The 21,095-nt window shown below is 33.9% G+C and overlaps 3 protein-coding genes across 3 annotated transcripts in view; 1 reads left to right on the top strand and 2 right to left on the bottom strand.

Annotated features, from left to right (window-relative positions):
* Window positions 1-137: 137 nt before the first annotated feature.
* On the top strand, window positions 138-1,134 carry LOC108748339 (probable small nuclear ribonucleoprotein G). Its single transcript, XM_018486428.1, has 4 exons — window positions 138-312; window positions 428-450; window positions 827-951; window positions 1,054-1,134. Exons 1-4 carry the CDS (start codon window positions 281-283, stop codon window positions 1,102-1,104), a joined length of 231 nt encoding a protein of 76 aa, XP_018341930.1. The 5' UTR covers window positions 138-280; the 3' UTR covers window positions 1,105-1,134.
* Window positions 1,135-5,242: 4,108 nt separating this feature from the next.
* Window positions 5,243-8,463, bottom strand: LOC108748266 (A-agglutinin anchorage subunit-like). Its single transcript, XM_018486310.1, has 3 exons — window positions 8,328-8,463; window positions 7,915-8,040; window positions 5,243-7,713 (listed from the first exon to the last, which is right to left on the bottom strand). The coding sequence occupies exons 2-3, from the start codon at window positions 8,005-8,007 to the stop codon at window positions 5,497-5,499; spliced, it is 2,310 nt and encodes a 769-aa protein (XP_018341812.1). The 5' UTR covers window positions 8,008-8,040; window positions 8,328-8,463; the 3' UTR covers window positions 5,243-5,496.
* Window positions 8,464-10,632: 2,169 nt separating this feature from the next.
* The window catches only part of LOC108748361, a 99,769-nt gene continuing 89,306 nt past the window's right edge, over window positions 10,633-21,095 (bottom strand). The window contains exons 7-13 of the mRNA XM_018486474.1: window positions 20,617-20,786; window positions 20,347-20,538; window positions 19,567-20,163; window positions 19,285-19,486; window positions 18,666-18,870; window positions 17,758-17,887; window positions 10,633-15,036 (exon numbers count right to left, since the gene is read on the bottom strand). Coding sequence (XP_018341976.1) covers window positions 12,327-15,036; window positions 17,758-17,887; window positions 18,666-18,870; window positions 19,285-19,486; window positions 19,567-20,163; window positions 20,347-20,538; window positions 20,617-20,786 — 4,206 coding nt within the window. The 3' untranslated portion in view covers window positions 10,633-12,326. The remainder of the gene's footprint in view (window positions 15,037-17,757; window positions 17,888-18,665; window positions 18,871-19,284; window positions 19,487-19,566; window positions 20,164-20,346; window positions 20,539-20,616; window positions 20,787-21,095) is intronic.

Below are 21,095 nucleotides of genomic sequence, written 5' to 3'. Positions count from 1 at the left end.
TGCTAGCCTGCACACCGAGCGATTGAATGTGATTGGTTGGATCTATAAGTAATAACCAATCATATTCATTTACTCGGCAAACAGGCTAGTCGCTTTCCGGTCGCTTTGTCGACTTAAACGCGTCCAGTGGCATCTACCGGCTGGCATAGTTTGGCATATAGTTTAGCATCAGCGGTAATCAACAAAGTTATTGCCGGTTATTACACAATTTCCCATAATTTTTGTGTGAATATCTGTCAGTGTATCTAGATATTGGAAAGTTCTATTACTATAATCGAAAATGAGTAAAGCACATCCACCAGAGCTTAAGAAGTGAAGTATATTTTTTTCGTAAGCCGATGCGATCTCGCTATCGGTATTGTTATTCTTTACATGTTTGTTTTATTACATTATATTTCTCCATATTAACGTTTCTGTACTTTTTCAGATACATGGATAAAAGATTATCCCGTAAGTAACAATGCAAATATGTACTGTAAAGTTAAAGTTACATCTTCAAGAGAAAGATTGAGATATTTGAAAAATAAGCCTTGCTGAAAGGTTAAGTTTGTGTAGTCACGCTTGTAGAATATTAAATCGAAGATTTCTTTAGTGAAAAATAACTTCTTACATAAAGACATATTTTCTGAATATTTTTTGTATTTTATAGAATAAATATGAATTTTGTTTTTGTAACATAAAATATTTGTAAGAAGACTAATTGCGAACATATACAATTAAAATCATTTTGTAGTTTTATTATAAGACATGCAAGAAGTACTTTAGCAGTAGGAAGCAATATAAATATTTTATTCTTTATTTTAATTTTACTCAAAATATCTTGCAGTAAAGTTGAATGGCGGTCGGCGTGTTGTTGGAATATTGAGAGGTTTTGATCCATTTATGAACATGGTCATAGATGAAAGTATAGAAGAATGCAAGGATGGTACTAAAAACAATATAGGAATGGTGGTAAGTTTTGTTGTGATTTTATATTTATTTTTATGAGAGCTGATTATATGTATAAAATAGAATATTTTTGTATTATTATCAAGATAAATTGTATATTTGTAGGTAATTCGTGGCAACAGCGTCATAATGTTAGAAGCTTTGGATCGAATATAATACATATTTTACTAGAACTTATGTTTATCTTATCTGTATCTTAAATAATTATATTTTTAAATAAATAATTGACTTTTTTTAAGATATAATCAAGATATTGGCAATATTGGCTTCTTTGATAATTCAAATAATATTTTAATTTTTTTATGTATTGTAAATGATTTCTTCGATGGCATTTCTTCGATGGCCCTATTGAGCCTGGATCTTCTTAAAATAAATCATTTTAATATGAACTTTAGCTTTTGTCTGATTTTATTATAGTTGCAATTTTTATGATACTAAGATGTTTTAGTATTCAATTTATACTGTGGAAGATGAAGTTTTTTGTTTTTAAAATTTATTTATTGTATTTAGCTCCTCCTCTCTCTCTCTCTCTCTCCTCTCTCTCTCTCTCTCCTCTCTCCTCTCTCTCTCTCTCTTTTAATCTGAAGAATGAGACACTATCACAATTTATTCACGGATTATCTTAGGATTACATTCATGTTTGGGATTTGTTTCTATTATAGTGGAATATTTTCCTAATCAAATTTCGTGTCATATATATGCAGTATCGTTTATAACTTTAGGAATCAAAGTATGTAAAATTGGTTGATAAAAATGAGAGATAGAACGCGAAGATGATCTATATCTCTTTCTATTCAACCATTTATAATATATTATGAAAAGAAAAGGAGATCGGTCATCCTTACTCTTTCATTTTTATTGATCATATTTGATAATCAGATATGAATGGCACATATTCTAGATCTTTGCTAGGAAATATCATTCAAATCTCTTGTTTGACAAACGATTCTAATAAGCTGTGGGAAGTTATTTAGCATCTCCATCCATCCTATCATGAACGGTTTGAAGGAAAAATAACTTACACTTTCTATACAAACATAAATGCTTTATTAACAATTTTTTATTACAAATGTAGGAGTGAAGATACACGAATTGTATATACTGTAATTTGATTTTTATTATACTTTTTGTCAATACATTGAGAAAATAAATAAACTTATTTTATTGATCCTGACGCAATTACAGTAAATATATTATCATAAATATAGTTAATTAATTTAATTCTTTACAAAGTATATAACATATTTTTTCATAATCTTTATCAATCCTCTTCATATTATATTTTCTATTACATTGTTATGGGTTTTTGTATGACAAAATTTATATTTTTTGTATCCTAGAAAAACAATGTTTCTATTTGAATAAATAGATATCATATCAATATACCAAAACCTAAAAAATAATTACATATCGTCAGATCAAAAACGCTGTTGTATTTCGTACATCATTTTGTTACATTAAATTCATAATTATAAAGTATAATTTTTATAAACAAACATGTCCTTATATTAAAATACACAAATTTAATATATTTGCTAATTTGAGATTTACTCAAAAACCATCTATTATAACGATAACAGACATGCGTTTCAAGCTATCTACACAGTGCAAACATATATTTAAAGAATTTATATTAAAGAAAAATCTAGAAAACAAATGCGGAATATGTTTTAAAACAGATTTTATTTCTGTAGACGTTATCTACAAGTCTATAATAAAAGCATGACTATATTAAAAGAAATTTTTGATTTACAAGGCACTTAATATTTCATTGATTTTTCGCGTTCAGGAACATTACTTATCCTCAACAAGTGATAGATGTGTTCTCGTAATAAAATATTTTATGACAATTGTATGATAATTATACCGTCCTTTTACATTTCAGCAACAAGACAAAGCACAGCAAATCTTGAATAGCGAATATTTCACGATGTATGCATAATTCACATACAAACTTAAATTTATTATTTAAAATATTTCACATTATTTTTTTGTACTGTTTTGCTCTTATAGTAAATTGTTCTATAAAATAAAAAAAGATTTCATTGAACGCACATACATACATACATATATATATGAGAAAGATTTACTCACACAATAAATCTTAAAAAATATGTTATTTTCTTGTTTTCGAATATTTTATGAATATAGCGCATCACAAAAGAATAATTTAGTAAACATTATTTTCAAGAAAAAAAAAACAATAAAGTAATACGAATACATTGTACATAAATCTATATCACAAATGTAACGCATAGCTTAGACTGTCTTTTGTATATCTTTTTAAATGCAAAAGAAAATGATAAAATAAAAAAAAATATTTCATATTGTTAGTTGTAATTCATTAATTTATAATTGAAAAAATATAGACTTTATATATATGGTATGTAGTGATAATTTTTAATCTGCTGATATTTAAGTCTATTTCAAAATATTATAAATATATGTGTAGCCACTTTTACTCATATCTTATAAATTACATACTTTATATTAAACTAACATATTTCTTACACACATAAACACGTACATTATTTCGTGTATCATATACATGTCAATTTTTAACATCGCAGCAGTCATTCGTATTTTCTATAGTCTATGTGGTGCTTTAACACACCAAAGTTTACGATTTGTATCTTGTAATTATGTGACAAGATTTTTGTATAGAAAACAAATTCTTAAGAAACCTTTTACTTGAAAATACAAGTTACAGAATAAAATATATAAATATACACATTTTAATTTCATTATTATTAAAATGCTAATAATAGAGTAAAATATATAGACGAATATAGAATGGATACAATTATGATACAGAAAAAAAAATTTTTTCGTGAGGAAAAATGTATCACAGTTAAATGCGATCCTATTTAAATAAAAGACTAATTATACAAATTATTACATTAACTAAAGAAATTATAAATTGCGTAATTTTTCAAATGTTATACATGTATATTAAAATTAAAAAATTTTTTGAAAGGACGTTCAATATAGGATAGTGTAAAAAGAATAATTAAAATTTATGAATGAAATATTTTACTGTGTTTAAATAGTAAATAAAATTTTGTTATTCTAAAAATTTAAATAATTCCACTGTTTAATATTTTTTTAATTTTACAAACATCGTGAAAAAGCTTAAAATACTTGAAATAAATCGTCAAAGCAATTTTTTGTAATTATATAATTTTTGTATTAATCTTTGCTAAAAATATTATTTCATTATTTTCTCTAATATCAAGTAAATTTTATCTTATAGTTATTAAACATTATTTACGATTATCCAATAATATTTATTCGACACAAGAAAAAACAGAACATTAATTTTAACAAAAGTTAATACGAAAATCATAATAGTAATAAATTATAAAAAATTGCTTTAATGATCCATTTTACACTGTTGGAAAAAATGTGTCGAATTTAAAATAAATCGCATGTCTCAAACGATCCACTCAAGTTTTGGGTCAATTTAACATAAGATGAATATGTTAAAAGATTATACAAATATTTATGTAAGAAAATTAATACAAAAAAAGTAATATCGACACAGTTTGTAAACAAACCATGAAAGTATTTTTTTCAGAGGATTAACATTTATGATATATTAAATTAACACATATTTCATTTATGCATCCTAGAATTTACGTTTTCAAACATTATTTTTATGTTACTTGTTCAACTTACTCATAAATTATGTCATTTTAACATTAAGAAACATTAAATATCAATTTCATACAAAATCTTTAAATAATATATATAATCATATTATATTAAATTAATACTCAAATATGTTAAAAATTCAATACAAATTATTAACAAGAACCTGAATGGATCGTTTTCAACACAAATACATAATTTTTTTTATTGTATAGGCATTCTAAACTTCTTCATGACACAAAAATACAAATTATATAGATTTTATGTGATATATATATATATTACATAAAATCTATATAATTTGTATTTTCGTTTTATTAAATCTATATACATATATATATATTATAATTATATATGTACATAGACATGTAATTTATATTTTGTATTTAATAGGAATGTAAAGAAAAGTTATTAGTAACCGGTAATTGCAACGATAATTATAACGGTCGATATATTATTAATCTTATTAAAACAATTGCATTAAATATCCCATAAAAGTAAAATTTAAAATATTACATTCGCGAAAAGAATATGAACAATTCAAATTCGTCGCGGTTTTTATTTACATAATAGTTGAAAGTGTAAATTAAGAAATATTTGCATCAACGAGCTTTATATACATTTCATATCATTAGGCTACACAACGAATTCAAAAGCACCAATCGATATTTCCACAAAAGAACTTTAAATTATTTTGTTCAAGCTTCACTCATGTGCTATACGAGATACGTCTTAACATTTTATATTTAACGTTTTTGGTTGCACAATGAGATAATTCCTTGGTTGCTCTTCCTACATCTTCCTTCCACACAAACTCTTTGTAATAAATTATATTTGGCGAAATATATTTATATTTGAAAACTAAAATAGATTATAAACTAAAATAGATTATATGCTTCATCTCGATGTAATAGGAGATTCTTGCTTGAAATTTTCAGGTTCAATTTTTTTCACGGAAACAAACGGATTAAATCCTTTTGTCTTTGCATTGCTGTCTCTGTTAATCGTCGATAAATTTTTATTATTATGCTTCTCTTTATTATGCTGCTGTTTATTCCGACTATCGGATATATCCTCGCATTTTATTCTTTTTACTTTCCTTTCATATGAATTGTGAATTAATTTATGGTTTACTTTATTTTCCAATTTTTTCAAAAGTTCCGATTTTTTTTGCTTTTTCGAATCTACTTTATTAAGTATACTACTTATCGTATGTGTTTGGATGTGGCTTTTGAAGGCAGCAAGTGACGTGCAAGTATAGTTGCACTTGTCACATGCAAGTTCTTTCTGATCGGTGTGTTGATTAGTTATGTGTTTTTTCATATCATAATTATTACTGAAAGATTCATCACAAAAATTACAGAAGAAAAGTTTCTGACCCTTGTGCTTTGCGATATGCACCTTGAAATACCAATCAGTAGTGATATATTTCGAGCAATAATCACAGAAAAAACTCTTCTTTTTTTTTTTAAATTTCGATTTATGTACTTTTGGTATTGGAACGTGCGTCAGAGACTTTGGAGCATTTACAGTGGCGGTACTGACAACAGCTGCAACAGTAGGTTGAACAGACGATGAATTCGAAGTGGTCACCGGAGTGGTTTTTTCTGCAACAATGCAGAACTTAGGAATGCCTTGTGTGCGATGTAACAACGACGGCGGACTTATCAAATTGGCTATAGGTACTACGCGTATCGGCGTGAGGAACGTTTTAGGCTGAATTGCCGTGGTGTTTACTATGTGTGATGATGATACACTTAAGTTGTTTATTGGCTGAACAGTAGTAGTTTGAGGTGAAACTGCGAGTTGAATACATGATTTGTTCGGAGGTACAATCGAAGTAGATGCAGAAGTGGTAATAACATTGGGAGCCGAAATCTGAGTTATAGCTGGAACTGAAACCGGAGTTGGAGCTAAACTTGGAGCTATAGTTAGAGTTAACGGAACTAAAGTTGAAGCTGAAGCTGAAGCTGAATTTGGAGCTAGAGTTATGGCTAGAGTTGGAACTGAAGTTGAAGTTGGAACTGTAGACGATGTCGAAGTTGGAACTAGAGCTAGAGTTAGAACTGGAGTTGAAGTTGAAACTGGAACTTGAGTTTGAGCTTTAGTTGGAATCGTAACGGAAGTAGATTCCAAGTAGGAATTTTGTTGTAAATTTGGAAATCTTACTTGACCTATTGATTTTACATTGCTTTCTGAACGTAAAGTGTTGTTGGGAAAAATTACGGTGTTCTGTGATGAAACCGTAACAGACGCATTTCCAAAGGTATTCGCAGATTTAGTTATTTGTGAATTATTTATAATAGGTTGAGCATTAGTGTTGGTCAATTGAGTGTTAGATACCAAAGTCATGCTGACACTTGGTTGACTAGGTGCTTTTTGTGGAATAATTATTAACTCTTCATTTTTCCACAGTGTCTCCATTACTTTGTTAGGATCCGAATAATCACGTTTCTTCATCTTCGCAATTTCTAAAATCTGCAACTCTCGAATGCGCATCCGCTCCTTCAGTAAATGCAATCTGTCTACATCGTTATGAATGTACACTTTCTTTCTCTTACAATTTCTGTGATGTATCCGAGATATCCATTTCTTAAATATTCTTCCACAAATATCGCACGTATGTGAACTATCACATTTATATAACTTTATTAATGCCCGACGACAACGATTATGATCAATGCTTAATGCATCACAATACTTATTCCTACAGTGTTTCTCAACCGGCGCATTTATCTCATCTTCTTCTATACTCAATGCTAACATAGGTGACACACAATCTTTATCCACATACTGCTGTACTGTCACGTCACAAATAATATTTTCACATGGCTGATAATGACCACATGATTTCTTCTTAATAGGTAACAAAGCAATTTCCGACTTTTTGTGCTTTATTTTTGAAGGTAGAAGATTGGCATCTTCCTTTTCTTCATCTGCTGTCCCAACAGGGAATATCGATATTTCAGATGCTGTTGTATGGTTTGATGTTGAATTCATACCATTTCTTTTATGCCAAAATGCATTGCCAGATTCGAGTGGTGATAAAGGAATCGTCTTAATGATAAGGTCTGGTTGATTAAATAGCCGTTTCACAGAATCTGATTGTAACACCTACAAACAACAAAGTCCATCAGCGTTGTAAACTTTTGTGTAATATACACATACACACACGTGTGCGCGCGCGCGCGCACACACACATACACACACACACATATACAATAATTAAACAATTACTTTTTGCTACAAGCATTATCTGATATAGCAATCGTATTATTTTTTTCAATTGCATAATAGTCAAGTAATACAACTCACTTCAGATAAAGTGGGTTTTATCATATTGTTCGGGCATACGTTGGACATTATGTTCGTGGACGCGGAGAGTGATGAATATGCCAGTTTCACCATGTCAACAGGTATGGGCAGTCAATGTAGAATCTTCTGTAATTCATAAAGTGGCCTGGAAACGTGGTTTTGATCGCGGTTAAACGGATGAATTTTCATGATTGCGGAGTACGATGCTTCATCCGTTCATTCACCGCATAAACACAACACGAAGTGAATAAATCGGACTCAACTCGGTTGGGGAGGGCACAATTTCTAGGTTAGTCAATTAATTCGGGTAATCAAATCCCGATACTTAATCGACGCCGTATCCATCATGAACGCAAAGTTTTTGCGGGCCTACTCCTCCTCCCGCTCCGAATTTTTTTCAAAAGTATACTTACGAAATAGAGACTCGTCACGATTGTGTACGATTCAAAGTCAGCGTCATAATTCGCGGCTTCGATTAAACAGCGGTAATCCGCATAGTGATATTAGTGATTCGCAACCGCAACCCTGCTCATCTCATCCCGCGCACCATCGGCGGCAGTTGGCTGTTCGCAGTGTCGGCATCCGTTTCCCTTTCCTTTTCTCTCCCCCCAAAAACAGATTTTTTTTCACAGAAATGCGCGCGCACTTTGCCGTGAATTCGTCCATTGAATTCGTCCGCGCGAGCGCGATCGCGGACGGACGAAGCGCGCGATGTACGATTTCCCTTCATTTATAGGGATAATACTCGCCGCGTGAATCATGATCCCCATTCCCTGATCCCACTCGGCCGCAGCTGACGTATATTTCTCATAGATTTTCATGAAGTTGATCGCGTTGACGATTTGACGTCGTTAATGTCGATATACGCGCCATCAGCGCTTTGTTATCGCATTTTCGTTTTTGTTTGTGTTTTTTTGTATACGCCTAACGGATCCTCGACCAACTATTACGTCACATTGCGTCAAATTGCGTTATTACGTTATGCTTTACGTCATTGCATTATGTTGTGTCTCGCGTTGTGTCATGACGTCATTTCGTTACGTCTTGCTGGATGAATATGTCAATTTATCAACACGCTTCGTATGTGCATGCGCTCGTATTTTTGTACGACTCTTGCAGAGTCTTGCACGTCTTTCCTTCCGCTTCTTGATTCCTCATGCAATAAAGCCCGAGGAACTGAAAATGTCTCGGAAGAAGAGTTAGAAAACGAAATAGATATGAATTTTGAAGCTTCGCGATTCATTATATTGCTGTTACTCTTGTATGATGCTCTCTTATTCGGAAATTTGGGACAGTAACATTATGTTACTTCAATGTTATAATTAATTATCAAGTAAGAAATTTCCTACTAAATATGATACTGTGAAACTGTTACGTACATATGTTATATTAATTTATATTGTTGAGTAGAAAATTATAATGTCGATGTAATGTTACTCCTGTCCTAGTAAACACATAAAGTCAAAAAAGATCAATGAAAATGATTTTATTTTGATTTTTAACGTAAAAAAAATAGTCTAATTATACCAAAACCAATCATTTTGACTTTCAAGATGCCAAAATAAAATTGTTTTGTCTTTCTCTCGACTTGGTGTCTTACTGTATAAGTAGCACAATAGAGCGAATATTAATGGTTGTTTTCCATTTAGTGACATAAATCAACACAGGTATTGTAATTCTGTTTTCGTTACTTATGGAATATAAAGAAAGGTAAAACGACGTATCGACTTATGTCACTAAATGAAAAGCATCCATGCATAAATTATAATGTCGATGTAATCAGCTGTGTACCAGGAGCATTCTGATTTTGCTCATGTTGTCACTCATACGAGTGTAATACGGAAGCCATAATAATATAATTATAAGGATTCGGAAAAAAACGTTTTATATATAATTATATACAATTATATATAATTGTATATATAATTATATTTAAATTTATGTAATTGTAAAAACCATTTTTTTCCCAGAGACATCATCATGATCTTATTTTTTGTTTTAGTTTCTTTTTAAGTAACAATTGGCGCCACAATGTCTTATGATATCATTAAGACTTAATTATGACTCTACATTCTACCTGGGTTGTCTGTGTTTAGCCGAATTGATCAACTCTTGTATGTATATTTCTTCTTTTATGTGAGCGATTCAATTAATTTCTGCCACAATGCAGAAATGCAGAGGGTGGTTCAGGAAAATGTTTACTTGGAATAAAGACTTTATTGTAACATCATTAAGATTTTTAATGTACACAATTATCGTAAATCGATGGCTAATTAATTATTGTAGTGCTTATCTCAGCAGTGTTGTAAATAGGATGCTACTTATCTTTGGTACCGAATGTACAGTATGTATTGCAATGATGCCTGTTGTTCTTTTTACTAGACGAAGTAAGACGAAGTGTTGTGACTTCGTAGACTGCATTATACTTGAGCCAATTCATCGAATATTTGTATTGTACGGTCGCAATTGGTGCAACCATTCGTTGCATTGGTATTCAACAGCCGTGTTTAGCAGAATATTTATTTTGTAACTATTGGAAGTTCTCTTCGCCGAGTTAGGATTATTCCTCTAGATCTAAAAGTTTAATTTCCAATCAGCGTAAAGAAAATTTCCAACAATTAAAAAATAAATATTCCGATGGCCAATATCTTTTTCTTTTCAACACATTTCAGTGGTATTTAACATTTCTTTTACTTTCTTTTTTTTAATACTCTTACGAATAATACTTATTCATTAATAATGAGCAGAAGTTGCTGAAGCAAACCTCCTCGTACACTGTACGCTAAATGAACATCTGATTGTCCTCGTATCGAAGCAACGCACACGACGTCTCGCACGTAAAGAAACAAGCGGAGAAAGCAATGCACAATACGCATAGTAAATGGTCAAAAAGCTTTATTGAACTTCTTTATTGAAACTTTCTGATGAGATGATTTCTGGACGTTCCGCAAGTAGGAACTGTTACAAAATGGATAACGCTACGAATCAAAGTATCGACTGGATTCGTACAGAAGTATTCGCTGCGCGGAAGAGGAAAAAAGGAAACAATAAATGCACAAACGTAATTCGACAGACTTATTCGACAGTTCAATAAAACCTTTCCTTAACGTACTTAACACTAAATTCGACGTTCAAGAAGCTGCTTTCCTCTTTCTCGCGATCGTACGTATAATGCGCGTGAGTAATTTACGAATGTAACGAATGTAACTTATTCTTGGCGCGAAGATACATCGTACAAAACTTCTACTATATGCCTACATCTTACGAACATATATTTACATGGGTATCAGTCAAATAAATAGTTTTAGTTTCTTTGCATCTAGAGCTGTCCTAGACGAAGCAAGCCTCCGATTTATGCAAGGGATAATGAAACAATAAAGATTGCGTGATGTTGCATGATCGAGGCGAAATATTTTAGCGGCCTTCTGCCGTCGAGAGGATATCACCTTAATTCGATTCGCAGTGTTATGTTACTAGCATGCGCTAACACCTAGACTCTCCTAACTAATAGCATTTCCATTTTGACTCCCATGGGATTTCGAAGGTACAATCTTGCAACTTGATATCTCATAAATATTTAATCTTTGGAAAGAAAAGAGACCTTCTTCCCCTATTAACGGAGCTACGTCGGATATGACTGTGATTTCCGATGGCTTTTTAGAAAACTTAACGGCGCGTTTTTTGTCAGTACGATTTATGTAATATGATATAAAATAATTTGGTCGCGTCTAAAATCTGCTAGCCATAACAATGTGGCATAATAGTGTTTCTGTGCATAATATTTCTTTATACATATACATATATCACAGAGGTCAATTAATTCCGTACACGCCCATTCTAGTTTCAAGCGATGGTTCCGAAAATAACTGTCGCTTGCCTCGCAATGTCGCTTATAAAACGCTTAAGATAAATATTACGGTAATTATTGGCTTATATAGGTACGCTTGAACATCGGCAATGGATAGTCTCTACAAAAAATATGAGAATTTTTAAGTGTGGGCACTATTTACAATTTTTAATGTTGTGTCTCTTATGCAACGCAGCCGCATACAATCTATCTTTAATATTCCGACAAGAAATATATTTGCTTGTAAAATTAGCGTTTTATGGATCTTAAAGGAAAAGATCCTTGTACTATGTTTTTAACTTCCGTTTAAGATTTCTTAAATAAGAAGAAATATCATCGCCCTCGCGCATTATTTACGTTTATACTCGTGCACGCTTATGATATACTCGTTTATCATGAACGCGTATACACGTTTATAATATACCACGCATTCTCCACCGAGAACGATTCAATGTGACGGACTAGAATGTTTCAAGTATAAATTTTTCTCTAACGCTTTTTCAATCCCGTCAAGCACGTCCGAACATCGGAAAGATCGAGCTGCCACACGCATCCGGGTGATTGCTCATTTCCTCAATCCGCCGCCGCCAACTTCCGTCGTTCGTGCCACCGGTTTTTTACTATTCGCACTCGGTATAGTCCTCGCGACACCAGAACTGTTCTTACTAGTCTCGAATTTTTGCTGGAGCGATGCCACGTTAGATTTACCGCTCGCCACTCTTTGTAGTGGATTCGTCCTCGCTGCTGTACCTCCATCCCCGTTCTTGATTTCTGTTTTAGCGAACACCTTCGGTGTCAAATGCGATGGCTTAGTACCGCCATTATTTGCCTCTTTGGCAGACGGCGATAGCGATTTAGCCACACTTGCGTTGCCAGTCGGAGACTTCTTCTTTTCCGAGAGACTGGTTGTTTTGGATGTAATGTTGAGTGATTTCAATGGCGTTGTGGACGTTTTCTGACTATTCCTCGGCAGCGTGGGAGTTTTTTGAATGGTTTTAAGCGAGAGATTGAACTTGGGATTGCTACCCACAACATCCGGCGACTTTGTTCCACCCTGATTAGAATTCGAGCAACTCGAGACTAGATCCGGGCTATTGAACTTTCCCAGATTATCCTTAGGACTACAAGGCACATTTTTGACAGATACGGTTATGTGTGATTCTTCTTTATCTAAATCGCTACTCGACTTGCTCGCGTTTACTTGTGTTTGTCTCGCAATTGGACTCGCGTCCGAGCTCTGTTTCACCATTGTCGTACTTGTGTCGGAAACTTTTGAGGATTTTAAGGATTTTAATGTATTATCTGAACTTTGTCTCGCGAGTTTTACGCTCGACTCGGGTATATCTTTGGAAGTCGGGCTTTTCGCGACGTTCGGAGGCGTTTTAGTCCTATTCAATGGCGGTTTAGCCGGAACCTTGTTCTCAGTTTGGTCGTCCTTTTTGATATGTATCAAATGAGATGGTCGAGTCTTCGTTGAAGCAAATGGTTTATACCCTATAGGATTCTCAGGTGGCTTCATGCCGAGCTCCTTAGACAGCTCGTCGTTTATATTAGGATTATTAGATTTAAGAGTGTTTACATTACTATTATCGACCGATTTTAAATTGTCATTTGCATCCGAAATATTTTTGCTCGCCTCTTTCTTCTCTACTTGTGGAACGTTTATCATGGATGGATGAAGATAGCCGGAGCTGGTGGTGGAACTCGAAGAATTAAATTTACTAGACGTTGAGTTTGAATAAATTCCACCGGGTATCTTGTAGTGGTTCGAATTCATGTAGCCACCCAGAGAATTATTGGATCCCATATTTTCCAAATTTTTCGTTGCATCTTCTCCATTATCCTCTTTCTTCTTCCTAGTTAACGTCGAAGTGGAATATATGGAATCGAAATTACGATTCGATATCTCTGATACAATCTCTGACAGTAAACCCATCGATTCCAGGCTGTTCGGGACACCGGGTATAGTATCGATACGTTTCGGTAGTTTATACTCGTTATCAACCGGCGTTACCTCCAATTCTATGTTCTTCCTGTTCTTCTCTGGCACGGGTTCCTCTATCACTGCGTAGATATTGTCGTTCATGGCCGATTCCTCCGTGATCTTCGTCAGGGACGATTCTGTAATCAGATTCATGCAGTCGTCATAAGTGTTCTCTAATGGTTTCTGAACAGTTTTCATCGGCGGATTCTGATAACCCGGCAATCCTGGAATCTTTATCGTATTCTCGGCAGCTTTTTCCATCTGTGTGATGTTCGGTGGGCCCGGAGGTGGTGACGTAGGCCTCGTACTGGCAGGTATACTGGTGGGCCTCTTGATAGGTGTTGTCTGACGCATCGAGCCGAATGTTTGGACGAATGGTCTTGACGTAACTTTGCTGTCTCTCATTGATTGAGCGCGCAGGACCACGTTTCTCTTCTCGACTTCGGTCGTTGATATCACTGGGATTACTGGTGTCGCGATCTCGATCTCTGTCTGTGGTATGGGATTAGAGATTTCGAGGTTTCTTAGGATCTCTTTGTCGATAACCTTGTTGGCCTTGTGGTGCTGGCTCCTCGGTAGAGAATTCGTGTTCTTGTCATCCCTCGGTGAGCTCTGGGAATTGCTTCTCATAATGCCGGAGCCAGGACGCAATATCGATGCGATTCGGTTAAGCGTGCTCCCCTTTTCCAACTTCTTCTCGGGTTCTGGCAGTATTACGTTTGTCAAGGGCGTGCTATTAGGTCTCTGTGGCTTTACAGAAGGCGTGGAAGTGGGCGGTGGCGGAGCTGGACGCATAGGTACGTCCGGGGCAGGTCTGGTGGGTACCTTAGATACTAATTCGACGGATGTACAGGTTGTGGCCGCCAATACGGGACTACTGATCAACGGTCGTGCCGTAGAACCTGGATTTAGCGGCGGTAACATTGGTGCAGTCGAGCTTGGATCATTAGAACTCAACAGATTGCTTCTTTGCGGCACATTACACTTTTGCATGTTCGCTTTAGCTATGTTTGTCTTTATCGCCACGGTAGGCATCCATCCCGGCGGAGGTGGAGCCGGTTTCGTTGGCTCAGCCAGTTTAGATTGATTCGAGTGGATCGGTGTAATTGTGAAGCCTTTAAACTGGCCAAACATATTGTTGTTGTATCGCTCATCAGCCTCTGCCTTAGGCAGCAAACTCACGCACGCGGGATCTTGACTCAGACTAGAATCGATCGTTTCGATGTTACGGGACATGGGGCTGGAACGATCGATCGTTTTGATTAGCAATCCATTGTGGCCACGATCGGTCCTGAAATTTGAAGCAAAATTATAAGCGGAGGGATCGAGGAATTTGTAAGCGCGCGCAATTACGATACATAGCTAATACTCATTGGTCGTAATAAAATAAGTTCAGTTAAAGGTCTTTTTTATTTAGTATAAATATTAGCAGCGTTGCGTGGATCTCGATAATGAAATGTGTTTGTATCGAAAATATTAAAGTAATTTAAATGAAAACTAATATAAATTTTAAGTTTTTATTACATACTACAGTTTAGTTATATATATGCTCCAACACATGCATGTATTTAATATCATTCGAAAATTAATCATGTAAAAGCATTTTTATCAAATCTGTAGCTATTCACCGCAAATCCAAACGCATGCACAGACAAGAAATTTGTCGGGAAATGTTAGTTACAAATTAAGAGATTAGTAGCAAGCGTTGGAAAAGAAGGAAATCGTTGATTATAAAGGAAGACTAAAAACACTTTATATCAATACTATGTTTATTCAATAAATTGTACATTTTCATTTCTCTAAGTATGAGTAACATTATCGGATATTTAAATTTCATATCCAAGGAATGAGTAAAGAATTAAAAAACTCGTTTTTACAATCAAAATTAAGTACTTCTTACGTAATTATTATTAATATAATAAAAAAAATTATCGTTAAAACTGCATGTCTAATAGTAGCATCTAATGTAAATTATCGATTTTTTGATAAAATGCAAAGAGCTGGTAAAAGAAAAGAATTTTCATTCATGCTCATGCTCACATAACATGATTCTGCACATGCCCTCTATACGTTATAAATAATCTCTCCAACAATCTTCGCTGTTATATGACGCAATATGTCTATACTAAATTTATAGTTTCTACATAAAAATTTAGGCTTAAAATATTGAACAGTATTTTGTTCAGAACATTGAACTAATCTATTTAACATTAGTCATGTGTGCAATACTGATAGATTAATAACTTGAAAACCGTGAACAAAGAAGAGCCAAGATACATTAATAAATAAAATATTTTTTTGTTAAAATTTTTGCATTAGAGGCATATACATATTAACATTGCGATGTAGAATGCTGTGCATAAAAGTTATTTTTATTTACGTAACTTCTATTTTGTTTGTGTAATTAATATGTAATTAGTAAAATAAAGCTTTAAATTAGATAGTGTAAGTTTGTGTACATGCACACAAGTTCATAAGAACATAATACTGTTCATCGTGACCATATACTTCATCTAGACTTTCTAATTGTAAGTTTAAAATCACTCAATGCATATTGCACCAAAGATGTAGTCAATACAAATTAAATAAAAAAATACACATCAATGCACGTACAATCCTATATTCCATCGTTACTTATTGCATAAAAAAATCTGTTCGGAACAGATTTGATCACATAAATGATATAAACATGATAAAAATTCAATATTATTTAAATGCTTAACTATACTAATCTAATTTTTTTAACTCGTGTAAAAATATTATATTATTATAATTTTGACTGAAAGAATATATTGGAGCATTATAACGACTATCAGCAGTTACAATCACAGTAGGAATTATTTTAATGCATTTTGGCATTCAGTAATGTGTAAATATTGTTTCTATATAAACCATCACCGTTTTCGAATTCCCATATTATAATGCAAAAATCATAGTTCGCAAAAAAATGCGCTATGATGTTCGCACTATGACGAATAAAATTGTTTTTAAATATATGATTTATTTTATATTCATTATTTCAGAAATATTCTTAGAAAAATAAGCTAGATTCTTTTTAAATTAGCAAAAAGTTCATATTGATAAAATGAATTTCTTACTTTGATTTTTGAAAATAATGCGCTGTAAAATAATACGTGAAATGAATTTTAAAAAATATATTGTATCTGAAAATATAAATTCTATTAAGTATTGTAGATTCAAAATTTGTAAGAATATCGTAATACACTATAAATAGAAAATTTCTCTAATAATACGTAATAAATTTTTACGTAAAATATCCATGAGTGATGAGATTCATACAGATAAATAAGAAATCGCTCAGATCTTTGGTTTTAAGCTTTGAGCAGGTGCCGGTGGGGGCGGTGGTTTTTTATTATAAAATGGAGCAGGGTTCTTTGAGTTATTAAATATATCTGGCGTTTTTGAAATAATGTTAGATGTACTAGCTGGGCTTTCATTCAAGTGCTCAAACTTGATATCAGTATTGAGCGTAAGTCCTTTATCGTTCTTAGACGATTTTTTCTGAATCTGCTGAATACGTTCCGATATTTTGGAGCCTAATTCTGATTTAAGTGGAGTGATTTTTTTCGACTGAACTTCAACAGCAGGTACCGAAAAAGTTGCAGTCTTATTATAAACTTCATTTGTTTGGGGTTTTGTATTAACATCCGGTTTTACATTGCCAAACAACAATGACTTTCTATATTCAATATTATTACTACACTTAATAGCGTCCGGATTGGTGGTGGATATCAGATCAGTCTTAGTTATCTGAAGCGGCTCTTTGAGACTGACATTATCATTAATCGTGAATATTTTATTATTTGTGTTACGAGAGGCATTCTTTTTTTTCGGCGCAAAATAGGCGGAAATTATTATTCGCCATCCGAAAAATTTGCTACCGGCAGTGTATTGTGTCTGTGTCTTTGACGTATTTGATGACGAAACATCGAGTGATTTATTGGCATGCGGTTTACGTTTCTTTTTAAAACGGTCGAGACTAGATACGTACGTAGACATCACATCCTTCTTCCAGTGCTGTCCGGAATTCCTGACATACCAGATACCGAATAGGAACAGAGCTATGGCGGGCAACACTCCCAAGAAAATAATATAAATCGCAGTTATGAAATCATTTTTTCCTGAAAACGTACAAAATATCATCATATAATACAATTGACATTGCTAAAATAACATATTTAATCAAAGCAAATCTTGGTGCTTAATAATATTTTTATGAATTTTTTACAATTTTCAGTTCGAACAAACAGCATGTCGATTATTTATCTTGAAATAATATCTTGAAAATGCTAGTTGTAGAAAGAGGAAGATCCAGATTTGAATCTTGACTGAAGTGATATTTATTTAATAAGTTCTTTAATGTTGTGTGCGTATAAAGATGCTTATTATTATCAGTATTATTAAATTGCTTGTCAATTTAAATTTTGATATTACATGCTTTAGTTTAGACTATTATATTTTGAGACTGATAAATAATCGGCATGCAGTTTGCTCGAATTGGAAATCGTATTGTAAAAAATTTACAATATATAAGTGCGTGAGATTTATACAAACACAAGAAATTACTCGGATCTTTGATTTTAAGCTTTGAGCAAGAACCGGTGAAGGCGGTGAATTTTTATTGTACAATGGAGTAAACTTTTTTGAATTATTAAATATATCCATCTTTAGATAATATCAGAATAATATGAAAATATTACTAAGCACTAAAACTTGTTTCGACCGAATATGGACTTCTTATTTAAATCATGTTTAAATTAGCATCAAATTAAAACATTTTTCGGCCAGTCTATTTCTTTTTTATATCTATATACAATTTTTTTCTTTGATGAAATTCTTCAACAAATTACTTCTGCTTTTTATCGATTAATTTACTAAATATAAAATAAAAGTAGGTACCGTTGGGATCTTCGGCTGGACCACTATCTTCGGAGCCACCAACTCCAACTTGAAGGCAATCAGGTGGTCGAAAGCCATGATTACAATGGCAATGACCAAGATTATTACACACTCCGTTACCATTACAATTATTCGGGCAAGCTTTACCGTCAGATACAGATGCTTTTAGATCCGCCACTGACATACACTTCTGATTTACACACATCTAAACAATATAAGTAAATTATAATAACCTAATTATTTCCAATAAATTATATGCTATAATTATTTGCTATATTTATAAATCACCATTTATAAATACAAATAATAATGTATTGCGATTTTAAAAAATCAAATCAAAATCTTGTATTATTATGTAGCGTTACCATTGTTTCATTATAATTATAACGTAAAAATTAATATGAAGTTTATCACAAAAGAATAATCAAGCAGAATTTCTTTATGATATTTTAAAAGAGTCAATTTGATATTTTTCATTTTATTTTTAGCTCGCTCGCTCTCTCTCTCTCTCTCTCTCTCTCTCTCTCTCTCTCTTCCCCTTTCTCTCTCTTTCTTAACTTAGCAATGTCTACATATTTGTTTCAAGCTAAAAATAATTTCGTTATTGGGAATATTTTACCTTTCCGGGTCCGCACTTAGCGCCGTCCGGTGTGAGACCAGGGTCCACCTGGGTCAATCCAAGATCGACGATGGCCGAACGACACGGAATTATTTTTCCACCGTTATTGATGAACGAATGGCTTAAGGTTGCGACTGATTCCATACCAAATTCTAGTCGTTCGTTCAAGTGTTTGCAGTGCAGCATACCGCAGAAAAGATTTCTACAATACATCCATCATGCTGACGTCAAAATTTAACGCAGATTTTTTTTCGTGTACTATATACTGCACAGTTAACTTACTCATTGTTACATCTAATGAAACTTGACTCGATGCGATTGTAACCGCAGTTACCATTTTTCGTACCCTTGTTGTTCATCTCGTAACATTGCGAGTCAGAGGACGTACCAGTGGGGCCCCACAACAGTTTGCACTGATCATCGTGAGTTCTGCACATACCGCCATAGCAGAAGGCCTTGCCACCATTGCAGGTCTCACCGTTTATCTTAAACACATCCGCTGGACAATACTCGCTCTGACCGGTACAGTATTCCGGCAAATCGCACTCGTGCTCAGCAGTTCGGCACTCCGTGCCTGCGGTCTTCGGCCTACAAGTCTTCAAATCGCAACACTCGCCGGTCGCACAGCTCGCGTTACTGTGCAGCATACAAGTGGTCACGTTGCAGCAGGGGTTGTCGCAGTGTTCCTTCAAACCGCAATCACATTGCTCGCCTGGCTCAACGAATCCATTACCGCATATAGGACTGTCAAAAAGTTTCTGCGGCTTGTTTCTCAAGCAGTAATCCATTCCATGTTCGAAGGCTAAAGCTAGATGTTCCAACGAACACGTGGACCAGTGCGTTGGTCCGGATGAACCGCTGGACGATGCCATTATACATCTACAAGAGAGACACATTAGTACATAATTGAAGTGGGATTAGATAACAATTCAATACGTTATACTTAAGGCCTGCGACTTCGTGCAGTAATGTTTGTTTTCGGATACCGCAAAATAAAATTAAGTTCTTTCATGACTCGTTGAACGTTTGAAGTATTAAGAAAAGGCAAACTATACGACGTACTTTTCTTCAGGACAGTCGCAATCTGGTCCGTCGTGTTCCATACCAAAATTGTGACCCATTTCGTGGGCGACAGTGGCCGCGACCAAACCAACGACATTCGAGTGATCCATAGAGACACCGCCGGAGAATTCGAAGGTGCATATCGGTCCTTTGAGAGCTTTGCCAACTACACCGCCCTCGAAGGTAATTCGCCTGTGTCGAGAAATAAATTCATTCATCACTGTGTACTGCTAGACGAAACAAATGACACAGATACATTTGTACACTTACGTCAACAGTTGGGCGTTATCGTTGGGAATATCCTGAAGCAACTTCTCCCTGCGGTAGCGTAGGAAATTCGACAGTGTGGTGTCGCCGTTCGGCGAGAGTGCAATCTCGTCTGACTCGGACCACACTTGCACACCGATTAGAGCAATGAATATGTTCAACGGCATATATAGCTGTAAACACACCGAGATATACTGTCTCGTATTTTACATAGAGATTTCGCGGTACTGTGATACGCGGTAAGGTCGAGTCAGCGTTAATTAATCTCTCTGTTTCGCTATGTCAAAGAGAACGCAGTATACACAGAATGATTCGTTTTCGTATGCGGAGATATTAAAGATCCAAACTGACAATAAAATTCATCATTGTCATTGGTAATAAATTAAAAGTAGAAGAAACTTCGAAAAAATTTCGAGAAAACTAGTTAACGGAATTCAACTTTCAAGTAACTTTCAAGTGAAATAGTGAATTTAACTTGAAAT

Source organism: Trachymyrmex septentrionalis, unplaced genomic scaffold, assembly GCF_001594115.1.
Source record: "Trachymyrmex septentrionalis isolate Tsep2-gDNA-1 unplaced genomic scaffold, Tsep1.0 scaffold22, whole genome shotgun sequence".
Taxonomy (NCBI): domain Eukaryota; kingdom Metazoa; phylum Arthropoda; class Insecta; order Hymenoptera; family Formicidae; genus Trachymyrmex; species Trachymyrmex septentrionalis.
The sequence above is the reverse complement of the archived record's forward strand: the minus strand, read 5'-3'. Positions and strand labels throughout refer to the sequence as shown.